General features: G+C 38.7%; 2 protein-coding genes across 3 annotated transcripts; one reads left to right on the plus strand and one right to left on the minus strand.

The window, feature by feature from the left end:
• The first annotated feature begins 163 nt into the window (after window positions 1-163).
• LOC135091044 (membrane-associated progesterone receptor component 1-like) lies at window positions 164-8316 on the plus strand. Its single transcript, XM_063988373.1, has 5 exons — window positions 164-228; window positions 1390-1615; window positions 3551-3712; window positions 4131-4280; window positions 5019-8316. The coding sequence occupies exons 2-5, from the start codon at window positions 1462-1464 to the stop codon at window positions 5129-5131; spliced, it is 579 nt and encodes a 192-aa protein (XP_063844443.1). The 5' UTR covers window positions 164-228; window positions 1390-1461; the 3' UTR covers window positions 5132-8316.
• LOC135091045 (uncharacterized) lies at window positions 7717-11505 on the minus strand. 2 transcript variants are annotated; one of them, XM_063988375.1, is made up of 4 exons: window positions 11219-11505; window positions 10703-10773; window positions 9906-10150; window positions 7717-9390 (listed from the first exon to the last, which is right to left on the minus strand). In XM_063988375.1, exons 1-4 carry the CDS (start codon window positions 11274-11276, stop codon window positions 9387-9389), a joined length of 378 nt encoding a protein of 125 aa, XP_063844445.1. In that variant the 5' UTR covers window positions 11277-11505; the 3' UTR covers window positions 7717-9386. The 2 variants fall into 2 exon arrangements, with proteins under 2 accessions (XP_063844445.1, XP_063844446.1); XM_063988376.1 differs by having other exon boundaries at window positions 11297-11501.
• Window positions 11506-14778: the final 3273 nt, after the last annotated feature.

Here is a 14778-nt window from a genome sequence, read left to right on the forward strand (position 1 = left end):
CTACTACTAATAATAATAATAATAATAATAATAATAATAATAATAATGATGATGATAATAATGGTCTTGAGTTAACTGAGTACATCTGTCAAGCAAGTGAAGTACAGTTATCATGGACCAGTGATAGATAACCCAACATTGCGACAAGTTAGAACAATGATAAGCCACATCACTCACTAAAGCAAACACAGCATTAACAACACAGCAACCAGGAAGCTGCTAATTCACGTGAGTCATGAATTCTTTCACTGCTTGCCAAACCTTCCACTCATCATCCACCTACAACGTTTAAGTTATTTTTGTAGTATTGTTACTTAAAATGCATACTTTTGTAGCTTACCAAAGATAAGATTAGCCTCGCGTTATCTTTTCTACTTATTATTATTATTATTATTGTGTATTTCTTTCTCAGTGTCCATGCATGCAGTTTATTACAGTAATCAATGTGAACAAAAGGCAATGCCAAAAAAAAAATAAATAAATAAAAATGATTACCAAAGGAGAGAAGGAAGAGTTTGGACCTAACACACACACACACACACACACACACACACACACACACACACACACACACACACGAAAAAAAAAAAAAAAAACGGTCTTTCTATTTAAGCCTATCAACGAGTTACAAGTATCGCTGCGTATTTCATCATGCCCATTGCTTCTCATGTATAAAGGTTGAGACTCTTAGTAACATGAGATAAGGGAATAGTCTGGCAGTAAAGATAATGCAGATAAATGCCGGGGCCAGATAAAAACTTGTGGAGGGGGTGTGGGGAACCTCATCTCGTAAATAGTTAAATGAATTTTTGTTATCATTTACTCTTGTAATTTTTTTAAGGTATATTTGGATTTGTGGCTTTATTTAGGGTACATGAAGTCAGGGTGTGTGAAAGTGTACGACGGCAGGAAGAGGTGGGATTTTAAAAAGCGTTCCAAAAATTAGGATGACGCCGAGTGCAACATTACAGGGTTACGACACTTAGACGCTCGTCATGTTTAATTTATTCTCACATGACGAGGCTTCATGCGCATTCATGCATACCCCTATTTTATCATGTGACCAGATAATAAGAGCATAACCTGGAAAAAATATATATATACTTAGTAGCTGAAATATGAATTCCTGATAAGAGAAGACACAAATCTGACAGAGGATTTATGCCCAAAGGCTATTTTATTTTAACATTTATAGAATAATTAACGTCTAGCACTTTTTAAGTGATATTCTAAGCCTTAAAGACAGGAAATAGTGGGATACAAGGGATATAAGTAAGAAAACACGAAACTTAAAAATGACAAGTACATGATAATTATTCTATTTTAACTTTTATAGATAAATCAACATCTAATAAACTTTTACGCGACATTCTATGCTATAAAACATAGAACATAGTGGGACTAAAAGGATACAAGTAAGAAAAATAGCAAAACCCAAAGAGTGTCAGTCCCCTGCACAACATGGCGGAGGAAGAGGCCGTCTCCCCAAGCCAGGAGTCCTATTTGGCCTCCCTTGCCTATGAAATCTTCACATCACCCCTGAACATATTCCTTTTGGGAGTATGTGCGGTCCTCATTTACAAAATACTACGGCCGTCAGATGGCAGTGGGGCAGGTGAGGAAAATAAAGGTCTTTTATTCTCTCCCTCCCAACCAGATCATCTTATCCCTTCTAATCTTCTCTTGATATTAATTCATGGCCCCGTGTGCGCTTAGATTGACCTTTTTTGTCTCCATTTTCCTTTGGGTTGGTGAGTGTGGGTGCTAAGGGCGTGGGGTCTGGTTGGGGCATGTTTTCTGCCAGTCACTTCGGTTTGTAAACATTATATAATATGTCGGTATTTTTTTTTCCATCTGTAGTGTTTTGTTTTATTTTGTGTTGTGTGTTTTGTCTGTGTGCGTCTTTTTGTGTTGAATTTGTGTTTTCTTGTCATTGTTTTAATTCTTGTTTTCCTTACGTTTATCTTCGCCGTCATTTTCTTCCTCCTCTGCGTGTTCTACCTCCTCCTCCTCCTCTTCATTATTATTATTACTGAACTATTATCATTATTTCATCGTTACTGTTGTTGCTACTTGTCATCCATGGAAAGTGCCAACAAATTTTAAGTACAATATATTTACGTTGTTTATTTTTACAGGGGATGAATGAAAAAGTGCCTCTCTTCTCTTGTCTTAATTAGTATGCACGCTTTTTTTTTTCTTATTTGATTGCCATATTTTGCTTGTTTATTAAGTTTTTACAAAATTCACGATGTTATAAATTTTCTGGTCTGGTTTTGAAGTGTTTTGCAAAGTTTATGACGTTCGATAAATTTTCTGCTGATTCATATATATTTTTTTTTATGGAATTTATGATGTTGGATAAATTTTTCTAACTGATGTATTTTGTTGTGTGATTCTTTGAGGTTTTATTATGCATTTATATATTTTTATTAATTTATTGGCAAGGGAGGGTTGCTCATACTAATCATACTAATATTTAGTTTTGTTGTTGTTGTTGTTGTTGTGTAAATATCATATGCTCATTTATTGCTCGCTATAAACTTATTTTCTTACATTTTTCTGTTTATATTTTTAATAATTTGTTGGCATTGGAGTGTTGTCCATACTAATCATATTAATATTTACTTTTCTTTGTTTTGTAAATATCATTTGGTCATTTATTGCTCATTGTAAACTTATTTTCCTTAATTTTTTTATTCATATTTTTATTAATTTGTTGGCAAGGGAATTTTGTTCATACTAATCATATTAATATTTACTTTATTTATTTTTTATTGCGAGAATATCACATGGTCATTTATTACTCTCTATAAACTTATAAATTTTATAAACTATAAACTTATAAATTTTCCTGCATTTTTTCATTAATATTTTTATTAATTAGTTGGCAAGGGAGCGTTGTCCATACTAATCATATTAATATTTACTTCCTTGCAGAGTGTGAGCACCATACTTTATTATTTACCACTTACTATAAAATTTCTCCTGCAATTGGTATATTTTCTTAAATCTCAGAAAAAAAAAAATCCTGCATTTGTATTAAGTTGTGTATTTGTTTTGTATTGTTTTGTTGCTTGACTTAGGAACTGTCGTCATGAGCAGACACTTTATCATTAATTTCTTGGCCAGTCTCGCCAGTAAAAAAAAAATAATAGCAATAATAATTTTCTTAGTACTCCAGCTCATTAAAGCATAAAGACAAGGTGTTATGTAAAATTAGAATGAGATTTTGACATTGATGTGCACAGCTATAAACTGTACACTTATTCACTCATTCATCCTTCACTGTACACAACCATACACTAATCCACTCATTCCCTTTCCCTCACCATACAGAACCATACATTTAATAACCCACTCATTCACCCATTGATTACATAAACACCACATTCATTCACCTATTACACAACCATACATCAGCCCATTAACAAAAAAACACCCATCATTCACAACCATATATCTCATCCCATTTCTTCACTTAATACCATAGACACCTATACATTCCCCATCACCATGCTCACTCACACCTCACCATTCCGCCCCATAGCCACAGGACCACAGGAGCCGCCCATTCCCAAAATGAAACGGCAAGACATGACCCTGGAGCAGCTGAGGCAGTATGACGGCAAGGGGGAGTACGGCAGGGTCTGTGTTGGTGTCAACGGAAAGATCTTTGATGTGACACGTGGCAAGAAATTCTACGGCCCTGGTACGTGGTGGTGGTGGTGGTGGTGTAGATTTTGACTTTTTTTGCTCATAGATATTTTTTTGTCTTAATCTTCAACTTTTTTATTTTGGAAATCAACTTTTTTTTATTTTGGATTATCATTGTGGGTCTTTTCTTTAGGGACTGGCATTTCAGTGGGTCTTTTTACTCCCTCTTGTCACTGTAGGTCTTCTTTCCTTCCTTTCTTACATGAAAATGACAGATAGGGAGAATATGGCTGTGTGTATTGTAAGACGGTGATGATACAATTGTCTTCTCAGATGAAAATACAGCAAGATATGTACTTCTAAAACTAGGACAGTAAAAGTAAGTAATCTTGAAAATGGTGAAAATAGTTTTTTTTTAAGGACATGAGAAATTACTACTTCCAACAAGATATCACCCCTCTGCTCCCTGACAGGTGGGCCGTATGCAGCCTTTGGTGGCCGAGATGCCACCCGGGCGCTGGCCACCTTCAGTGTCGACGACGTCAAGGAGGACTACGATGACCTCAGTGACCTCTCCTCTATGCAGATGGACTCCGTGCGCGAGTGGGAGATTCAGTTCACTGGTCAGTATTTAGACCCACACTACTTATTTGTGTCACCTGCCTCTCTCTCTCTCTCTCTCTCTCTCTCTCTCTCTCTCTCTCTCTCTCTCTCTCTCTCTCTCTCTCTCTCTCTCTCTCTCTCTCTCTCTCTCTCTCTCTCTCTCTCTCTCTCTCTCTCTCTCTCTCTCTCTCTCTCTGTTTCCCTGCCTTGCCTCACTAAATGATTTGTACATTACATAGTGATCAAGACCAGGGTTAGAATGTACATCTTTGACACAACATTTTAGAATCCACACATTACACCATGAGGCCTAAAAACAGATAGGATCATTTAGGCCTAACAATGGAATGTGTCGATTGTGAAATGTCACATTAAAGATGTATATTCCAACCCTAGTCTTGATCTTCATTCTGAAACTGTGCTTTCCACTCTCAAGACCTGTATCAGATGGCCTGTATATTGTAGTACAGTTACTTTAGAGGTCATGTCATAGTGTACAATATATTTCAGACAAGAATTATCCACTCAGTACAGCAATTCTCCCCATCCACCACATTCCAGACTTGCTTTGTAGTAGTAGTAGTAGTAGTAGTAGTAAATGTTTCTCAGTGTATGTAGCCAAACAGCTCCAAGTTTAGATTTCATATAAGTTAGGTTATTGGCAATTGTTGGCCTGTAAGTGGTGTGGTCAGATGTGCTGCTGCCTGAACACCACCACACACAGATGGGTGACTAATCAGATCGTGTCTTGCCCTCAGAAAAATATGAGTACATTGGCAAGTTGTTAAAGCCTGGAGAGGAGGCCACCGAGTACTCAGACGAGGAGGAAGCCAAAGACGCCAAAGACACCAAAGCGAAAAAGGATGAGTAAAAAAAAATAATTATAATAATAATATCTTTTCTGGTAAAAACAAAAAATAAAAAAAAAATAAAAAAAAGATAATTTTTATGAAAATATCAAGGTTCTCGCCAGACTCCCAAAGTTTGTTACAGTTTTCTCTTTTGTAACCTTTGAAATGAGGAAGTAATACTATGCAATCATTATCTCAGCTAGAATGTGATTGGCACACAAGGCACGAATAATTGATACCTTGGATCAATACAAACTCAAGATCAGGATTGCAACTCCCAAAGATTAAACACACACAAAAAAAAGCAACAAAAAAAAAGGGGAAGTGTGATTCATAACCTTTTACAGCTTTGATCTCACTTTTTTGTAACTAATAAAGGAAACAATTCAGATCAAATACTATTCAGAAAAGTCACTGATTAAAAAAAAAAAGGACAAAAAAATCTAAGTAAATCAGGAACTTTTTTTTTTTTATTTATTTATTATTTATTTATTTTTTTATGAGATCTACTAAGGAACCCTGGTGTTACTTTTGGACTGTCTGGCAGATCTCTTCCATATGATGCGTGTTTGGGGGCTAAGAGGTTCAAGAAGGGAATATTAGGCATAGCTGTGTTTATTATAAGGCTGAAGGAGTTGTAGATTAAGGTCAACCGGTGCCTGCCAAGATGGGAAGCAGCTTTGTGACGGGGGGTTCGAGGGTGTCAGACGGAAACGGAAGCATGACACACTTAGGTAAGGTTTGCGTAGTTTGTCTCCATCCATCCCCCTCTTCCGTTACTGTAGAGCACCGAGACAGCCGTTATTATTAGCTTCACAGGTGTTGTCTTACGTTAGGTTGTGTGTGGTGAAGGATGTGGGTGGTGGTGGTTGGGAGTTAGATAACCTGCTGTACTAACCTGTGTTTTGTGAGTTCCCCAAGTTTTAAGTCCTCTGATCTGCTGAGAGTTCACCATTGCCAGATTTTGTAAGGAGAGTGACAGCAGGTCAGAGGGCTTAAGATGAAAGGAAAGCACTGAACATGATGGTAGTGAGTGGAGGTTGCTGGACTTCTAATTACAACTGTACATTGGAAGCCTGGAAAGTGTGATGTTTTGAGTTCAAAGTGACAACCATGTAATATTTTTTTCACTGTCTCTCTTTCTGTTTTTTTATCATGAGGGATGGATGTTCAGGTTAGGTTTTTTTATTTGATATATAATAAAAGCTTTCGTGTGAAGCTCCTAATTTCTTGCTAGGTAAAATTAATACTACTGTAGTTTCTTTGATGATAATGAGTGACTGAGTTTGGCAATTGTTTGTAATAATAACATGCCAGCTGGTAATTTAAAGCCATGAACAATTAATTGTAGTTTGAACTATTTTTAATGATATAAGTTTGTAGGCTTAGTTGAGTAGTAGCATAAAGCTGTCTTTCATTTTCTTTCCTTTATCATAATACTTGGCTAAGTTTTCAATAGTGGCTCGGTACACACGTGTGTGTGTGTGTGTGTGTGTGTGTGAGTGTGTCAGGTGTGTGAACTTGTGTAAAAGCATGAAAGATTAAGTTTGTAGGCAGGGCTATACCAGTGAAGAACTAACTGCCTTATCTAAAAATGCTATAAGAGTGAGAACCAAAAAATGAAAGTTTAGTGAATGGGAACAGTAGCTAGAGAGAGAGAGAGAGAGAGAGAGAGAGAGAGAGTGGATGTGTGACTGCCTAGAGGGAACATAGAGGGGAGAGTTGGCCATGTCTGGTTGGAAGGACTTGCGTAGGTAACTTGGCCTCAAATCGTAACCTTAGCCTTATGAAGCACTGCTGTCTGACGTAATTTTTAGTTGCCTCTGAAATGCTGATGCAGAGTTATTTTCATACCTACCCAATATAGCTGTACTTGGCCAAATATTTAGCTTTCTGAAGTATAGTATATTGTATATCCACTCAGCCTTGTGTGTGAGGTTTGTCTTTCAGTCTTCGTGGAGATGATGCATATGTGGAGTGTCTTCAGAAGCGTGTGTACTGTACTGGTGCGGTGACTCTAAGGGGGAAGGAAGAGAAGTGTTAAAGCGTCTATTGCACTGTTACCAAGTCTAAAGTTTATGCCTCCTACGTGCATTGCATATCACATGTTGTAATGGATAAGCAAAGGCAGGGTGCTTTCTGGAATTGGTTGCACGAGGCACCACATTCACTGTTTAAAACTATTGATACTGATGGAGACTCACATTCTAGGGAAAGATGAATGAAGTGAGCAGCTTTTAATGTAATGGTCCAGTCATTATGTATTTATTATTATTACTGTTAATTGGATAAAGTGAATGATTTTCTTATGTGAGTGGGGATTGTGTGCTGCTCAGAACAGGACTTTGCAATGCTTGTGATGAATGCCGAGGAGGTGGACCGTCGTAATGGGTGTTGTGAGTCCCTCGCTGGGTTTTGTTCATTAATAGTCGCAAAAAAAAAGAATAACATGGGACATACCTATACATATATAAATATATATATATTTAACTATTTCTAATTTTCTTCCATGTATTACTACAATTTTTGCTTGATGATTTAACGGGCATTGAGATGATTTGTTTGCAAGGTTGGGTTTCCATAATGCATAAAGAAAGACTGATAATTGATGAATGCTTGATTATTTTATTCTGGTGTACTGTACTACATTAGGACTGAGCTTATCTAGTGCGTCACGTGAAGGTGACAGCAGCGGAGGTGTTACTCGGTGTTACTCCAGCCAGTCCATCGTGGTGTTGCTGGAGGTCTTGCCACGTCACCAGCAGGAGGGTGTTTTTGTTCATGTGTTTTGGAGTCATCTTTGGTCCTCTTTCGGTACTATCTTTGTTTTTGCCAGTAAGTTTTCCATTCTTGCTGTCGGTGTCCAGTAATACAAGTGGAATCTTTTAGTGTGTGCTACGTGTTGATCGGTTATCTGAGGTGTCCAGGTTTCAGATCATTTGGCATTCCTGACTCTTGTTCTCCCAGCCATGCATGAAGAAGTTAATTTAACTTTGTGATATTTAGAGAAGCAGAATTTGTATTTATATTTTTTACACAGTGTCAAGTGTAGTTTGATAATAAAATAAAATCAATCCACATGGAACTAAGTAGGAACCAATATTGTGTAAACAGGATCACTTTCTTACAAGATAAGGAGGTCAAGTGTGTACAGGTGAATGTTATGTCTATTCAAAAAGAGTCAGTAAACTTATTATTATACAAACTCCATTTCTTCCACCACCTGCTATTTTAAGGAATCATCATCACCGGCACTCCATTCAACACTCATATTTTCCCTTACACAGTCAGACAACTTATGAAGAACTTTTTGTGGTCACAGACAATATTTTCCTTCATGTTCATTCTTTTCTTGTCTTCATACACCCTCTTCAGGTCCTCCTAATACCTTCCCTGACACTCATCTCCCCAATGTTTTCTCCCATACACCATCTCCAGGTCCTCCCAACACCTTCCCTGACTCATCTCTCACGTCTTCCCCCATACACCATCTCCAGGTCCTCATCACTCCCTTAACTTCTGCCAACTATGACACCTTAGTATACAGCCCTTCCACCTTTCCTAAACATGCGTACAGTACCAGAAGGGAGGAGGGTCATATCATCAGTGCCAGAGCTGCAGGTTCAAGGCTCATCCCAATCTCTATTTCAGAGTTCTATGAGAGCTCTGGCCGACTCAAGAACCAAGTGTTGTAGTTAGATATAAATCCTCAAGCAGTCTTCAATTAAAGACATATCACCCTTATATATTCAACTATGAGGCTCAAGGATAGCAGTATGTGACATGGACCAATGCACTCGACACAGGACTAGAAGCTAAACAGAAAGGTTATATGTGACTGGTTAGTGTGAGGTATCTAGAAGTCTTATTACTAGGGTGGTGGTGCAGCTTCCTTCATCTTTCTGGAGACAAGATGTAGGTTTGGTAGTAGTGATGCAGCAAACCAGTGGACCAATGCATTCTACACCAGACTAGAAGCTGAGGTTTATAGAAAAGTTACATGTGATTGGTTAAAAGTGAGGTATTAAGAGGTCTCAGTAGATTACAAGGGTGGCAGTGCAGCTTCCCTCATTTATCTAGATGATGTGGTAATGCAGCATCCCTTATTTTTCTAGAAGATGGAGATGCTGTAGAAATGATGCAGCATCCCTTATTTTTCAAGATGAAGATGTGGTACTGCTGCATTCTGTCATTTTTCTAGAGATGTAGGAGTGGTGTAGTTTCCCTCGTCTTTCTAGATGATGATGTGGTAGTGACACAGGATTCCAGCATCACTCACCTACCTGGAGATGAGATGTGGAAGGTGTTAAGGCACTGAAATTTAATCTCTCTCTCTCTCTCTCTCTCTCTCTCTCTCTCTCTCTCTCTCTCTCTCTCTCTCTCTCTCTCCATATTTTTTTTTTACACGTTATTCTGTTGATGCCATTTGTTCTGTTGAGGTGGTTCAGGTTATACAAGATACCTTTACAGGTGAACAAATTAATGGTGGCCTTTCTTCCTGTCCATTTTGTATGACAGGTGCATTTTGGATGACAATAGCAAATCTTCATCATTTCTGCATAGTGTCCAAGCATTCTAGATTATACATAGTTTAGCATCACGTACAATATCCCAGTACAAGGTACCCCAACTCTTCTGGATTTAAATGGAAGAGATAAACTAATCTTAGGCATTCTTTCTCCATATGTATTTTCCTGTTTCATTTATTTATTTCATCATTTTCCCCTTACAAATAATATCACATGACCTCTATGGTCTGGCATATACTCCCAATCTGGCACTTCAGTCACCCACCTACCCTGGAAGTAGGAGAAGTGGGGGTCCCCGTGGCCAGTAGGGTCATAAGGCGCCTGGTAGGACATGTAGTAAGGCTGGTAGTGCTGCCTCCTGAAGACAGGGTTGGGGGGGGTTTTCTTGGCTCGGGACTTGCGTCTGTTGAGCTGCGAGGGTCTGTTTTTGAAGTGGACCCCGCCCCTGGCTGCCTCCGGGTCTGCTGCGGCCAGGCACGCCAGCAACACCATCAAGACCAAGACCCAGAGCTGAAAGGGTTGTACAGACCTCGAAACAATCAAGAAAGATGTTGATGCTGTTCCCACATCCTTCAAGTCAGTGGAATTTTTGCTTATTGATTGTATTATTTCATTTTTGTGTGTGTGTGTGTGATATATATATATATATATATATATATATATATATATATATATATATATATATATATATATATATATATATATATATATATATATATATATATATATATATATGTATATATATATATATATATATTTTTTTTTTTTTTTTGTCAGTGTTCGTTGAATGAACCTAAGAATATGCAATACAAGATAACAAAATGCCAGTTGATCTGCTAATGCAGCGTGCAATCTCCTTGTTTTCTTGTTTTTGCATGCATAGTGTGTTTTCTCCAAGCCATATTTGAGTATAGTTTTATTTGGAACATCAGATTCCCGGCATGGATAATAATGAATCTTACTTTACCACACAGTAATACAATGAATCAGTATACATTAGTCATATATTTTCACTGGTGTATTCTCTTGGCGTCACCTTGTAATCTTCCCTCAGTCTCTCACCGTATTCATAACTGTGACGACCGGCGGGTGCTGCAGGCGGTGGCGGTGGCGGTGTGACCCTCCCAAGGTCACTGCCGTATAATTGAGCGTTAACCAGACGTCACACACCACAGAGAATGTAAAGAATGTATTATCCTCACGTTTTCAGTTCATACTACGAGTCACACACTTGCGTTTCAGTTCTATATTGTCTGATTGAATTATACATGCGCATAACTCTTAACACACTGCAGATAATGTAATGAATGTATTACTCTCGCGTTATCGATTCATGCTACAAGTCGGGGATTGATATTTCACTGATACACGTTTCATTTCACTGATACATGCACATAACTTAATTTAGCACCAGTCCTTAGTGGAAAAAGAGAACAGCTTTGCCCAAACGCTTTATTAAACTCCACAAGAGTGTTTTGACAACCCTCCGTGATAGTATAACAATAGACCCGCACCATGAATGAGAAAAACACCCATGCAAACCCGGATAAATCATCTAAATAGCCTTTAAAAATGAACCTTGCGAGAGGCCGGAGTGTTTCAAAATGCGGACCCAACGAACAGTAGAGAAACACATCACGAAACGTCAATACACACTTGAAGAACACACCAAGCTTCTGTTGTGCACTGAGAGAGGGTTTAGATACTCAGGGAACCAGGCTGCCTTAAGAGGGACTGGCTGACGCACTGAGAGGAACGAGGTGCGGTAGTAGACTGGGAGAAAGGAGGGGATGAGGACTGGAGGTAGATGGACGACCTATAATACGCATCTAGCTCACAAGGCCGAGGCGTACCGCAGGGCATCGCGTGTCTGTGAGTAGCCCTCGCTGTTTTTTTTTTTCTTTTTTCTTTATTTGTACTATTTTGTTGAGTTTTGGTAAATGTGAATTAAGATGCACTATATTAAGGGTGTGTGTGTGTGTGTGTGTGTGTGTGTGTGTAGGTCGGTAGGTAGGTAGGTAGACAACTTTCGTTTTCTTTCGAGGTCACTCAGCGTGTGTGTGTATGTGTGTGTGTGTGTGTGTGTATGTGTGTAACAGATGGCAGGTTAGCAGTTGTGAAAGTGTGGTTTTGTGTGTGTGTGTGGTGAACGCATGTGTGAAATAATGAATATTACGGAAAGTGTGGTGTTGTGTTGGTGATGATCGCTGTAGTGATGATATTGAGGTCGCGTTGGCGTTGAAAGTGAAGGTGTGTGTGTGTGTGTGTGTGTGTGTGTGTGTGTGTTGTGTGTTGTATGTGTGTGTGTGTTGTGTGTGTTGTGTGTGTGTGTGTGTGTGTGTGTGTGTGTGTGTGTCTGTCTGTCTGTCTGCCTGTCTATGTGATGCAAGGTGGCAGGTTTAAAGCAGGTTCATAGCTTTTGCCCCGACCCTTGTTAGGCCACACAAGAGAGATGCTTTTAACCCGTCCCTCACATCCGCCCTCGCTACAGTAATGAATTATTGAAAAACACACACTCCTTTCTGTGCAGTGAGGGACCCTTGTGGTACAGAAAGAGGGAGGAATTCAGGCAGGGAGGAAAGTGATCTGTGTTGAGAGAGAGAGAGAGAGAGAGAGAGAGAGAGAGAGAGAGGGGGGGGGGGGAGGAGGGAAGGGAGATGGACATAATAGGGCGAGGAAAAGTAAAAAAAAAAAATAAATAAAAAATAAAAATAAGTAAATAAATAAATAAATAGATATTTCTATGATTCCATTCTCAAACACGTCTATCTTATCTTGGCTCTATTTTCAACCTGCTCTAGCGGAAGTTATTAGTGTCTGTAGGAATGTGTGAATATTTCTAGTGATAGTTTACCAAAGATTCTGCATCACCAGTCGGGAAAACGAGTGAAAATCTGCTTAATGATCCCAGTGGCCTTTGAAGATACGATTATATAGAACAGACCCTTCTAAAATACGGATCTTGAGAGAGAGAGAGAGAGAGAGAGAGAGAGAGAGAGAGAGAGAGAGAGAGAGAGAGAGAGAGAGAGAGAGAGAGAGAGAGATAAATCACTGAAGGCTGCCCATGTAACAAAAAAAATATTACAAAAGCCGAGTGTTGCCAGATAAAGAAAGCACTCCCCCATACACCACAGTACAATAGCAACAAAGATATCAGTGTTGCTATTATGTGGTGATAAGATACCAGTAATAGTCACGCCACAGTACTAATATCAGAACTTGTAGATGATAATATGGATGGTGTTATCGTTATCGCCTCCAGAACGAAAGGGCAGAGTTTGGAAGTATCTGAAAGGAGGAATAAGTGAAATGAAACATAACAGATTGACAGAAAATATGTGAAATGAGAGTTAGTGAAAAGAAAGATGAATGAAAAAGATAATATTAGACAAATGGCTAGAATGAATAAGTGAAATGAAACAACAGATTGACAGAAAATATGTGAAATGAGAGTTAGTGAAAAGAAAGATGAATGAAAAAGATAATATTAGACAAATGGCTAGAATGAACGAGATAGAAAGAACACGATAATGAGAAAGAATGAAAAATGGCTGAATAACAGAATAAGCCAATGAGAAAAAGGAATGATTCAGTGTAGGATAGACAAATTAATATACGAATGAAACAAAAAAAAAAAAAATGAAAGCCAGAAACAAATAAAACTAGTGAAAAGAACAAAACAACAAAAGTAACCAAGTAACGGACTAACAAACGAAACGAATAGATAGAAAAGCAAGTAAGAGAATGAGTAACAAAGAAGAGGAAGAGTAAATTGAAAGATAGATATAATAAAAGAACGAATGAGGAAGTGAATGAACGTGAGAGACAGAGACAGAGAGAGAGAGGAAGAGCTGTGTGTGTGTGTGTGTGTGTGTGTGTGTGTGTCGTCCATCCGCTGCCACAAAAACAAAGACCGGTCGTGTGCGTGTGTGTGTGTGTGTGTGTGTGTGTAGCGGATGTTCCCGAGGGCGTGACTTCTGCCGCCACCCGATAGATCCTGAGAGCGTCTGTCTGTCTGTTTGTCTGTCTGCATGCTTGCCTGCTTGTCTGTCTGTCTGCCTGTCTGCCTGCCTGTCTATCTGTCTGTTTCTCTGCCTGTCTGTCTGTCTGTCTGCCTGCCTGCCTATCTGCCTGTCTGTCTGTTTGTTTGTGTGTCTGTTTGTGTTTGTTTTGATGATGAGTACAACGCAAGGTCTGTTAGTTAGTTTCTTCGTTTTATTTATTTATTTTATTTATCTATTTGGTTGGTTAGAGAAAGAGAGAAAGAGAGAGAGAGAGGTCCGATTTGAAATGTCTCTCTCTACAGCCACGATCAGAACATGAATTAAAAAGAAAACAAAAAACAAAGAACAAAAAGAAAATAAAGGAAACCCTGTGAAAACAAAGAGCATATTTTTAGCACATAATCACATCCAAATGACTGTGGACACGCTCCTCTGAAGGTTGTGATTAGGAGAACATGTGACTCTTAACCCTTTCACTGCCACGACGTCAGTTCCATTGTATTCGAGACGCCATTAGAATCTTATTAAGTTTAGGTTATTTTCGTATTTATTTCAAGATAATCTGGATGTCTTTGTGTCTTGTTTGTTGTTTTGTCTATTCTAATTAATAATAAGAGGATTTTGGTGCGTTCTGACTAATAATAGAGTTTAGAAAGGAGAAGAATGGGTGAATTTTGCATACACACACACACACACACACACACACACACACACACACACACACACACACACACACAGTTAAAAATCAATATGGAATTATTCATATACTGTTTTCTCCTCCATTTATTGTGATTAGTAATAGATTCTAGGAAGAAGGCTGTGGGTAAACTGAGCACGCATACACACACCCACCCACCCACCCACCTACACACACACACTCACACACACACATACACACACATGTTCAGACTTTTTAAAATCTAACTTAATGTAATCACACACACACACACACACACACACACACACACACACACACACACACACACACACACACACACACACACACACACACAGATGTTCAGACTTTTAAAACACAAGAGACGAGTGTGTCATTTAATCCTCTCTTGAATACGACGTAGTCATGTGACCACCACCACCACCACCACCACTATCACCATCACCACCACCACCAGT

This window comes from Scylla paramamosain, chromosome 36, assembly GCF_035594125.1.
Source record: "Scylla paramamosain isolate STU-SP2022 chromosome 36, ASM3559412v1, whole genome shotgun sequence".
Lineage (NCBI taxonomy): Eukaryota > Metazoa > Arthropoda > Malacostraca > Decapoda > Portunidae > Scylla > Scylla paramamosain.

Bases quoted from the DNA above. Each gene is read 5' to 3' on its own strand.
- LOC135091045 (XM_063988375.1), bottom strand. From the start codon at position 11,276: ATGTGTTTCTCTACTGTTCGTTGGGTCCGCATTTTGAAACACTCCGGC. The intron at 10,774-11,218 runs GTTCATTTTTAA...ATTATACGGCAG, and splicing joins ACACTCCGGCCTCTCGCAAG to TGACCTTGGGAGGGTCACAC. The intron at 10,151-10,702 runs GTGAGAGACTGA...CAACCCTTTCAG, and splicing joins TCGTCACAGTTATGAATACG to CTCTGGGTCTTGGTCTTGAT.
- LOC135091044 (XM_063988373.1), top strand. From the start codon at position 1,462: ATGGCGGAGGAAGAGGCCGTCTCCCCAAGCCAGGAGTCCTATTTGGCC. The intron at 1,616-3,550 runs GTGAGGAAAATA...TCCGCCCCATAG, and splicing joins GTCAGATGGCAGTGGGGCAG to CCACAGGACCACAGGAGCCG. The intron at 3,713-4,130 runs GTACGTGGTGGT...GCTCCCTGACAG, and splicing joins CAAGAAATTCTACGGCCCTG to GTGGGCCGTATGCAGCCTTT.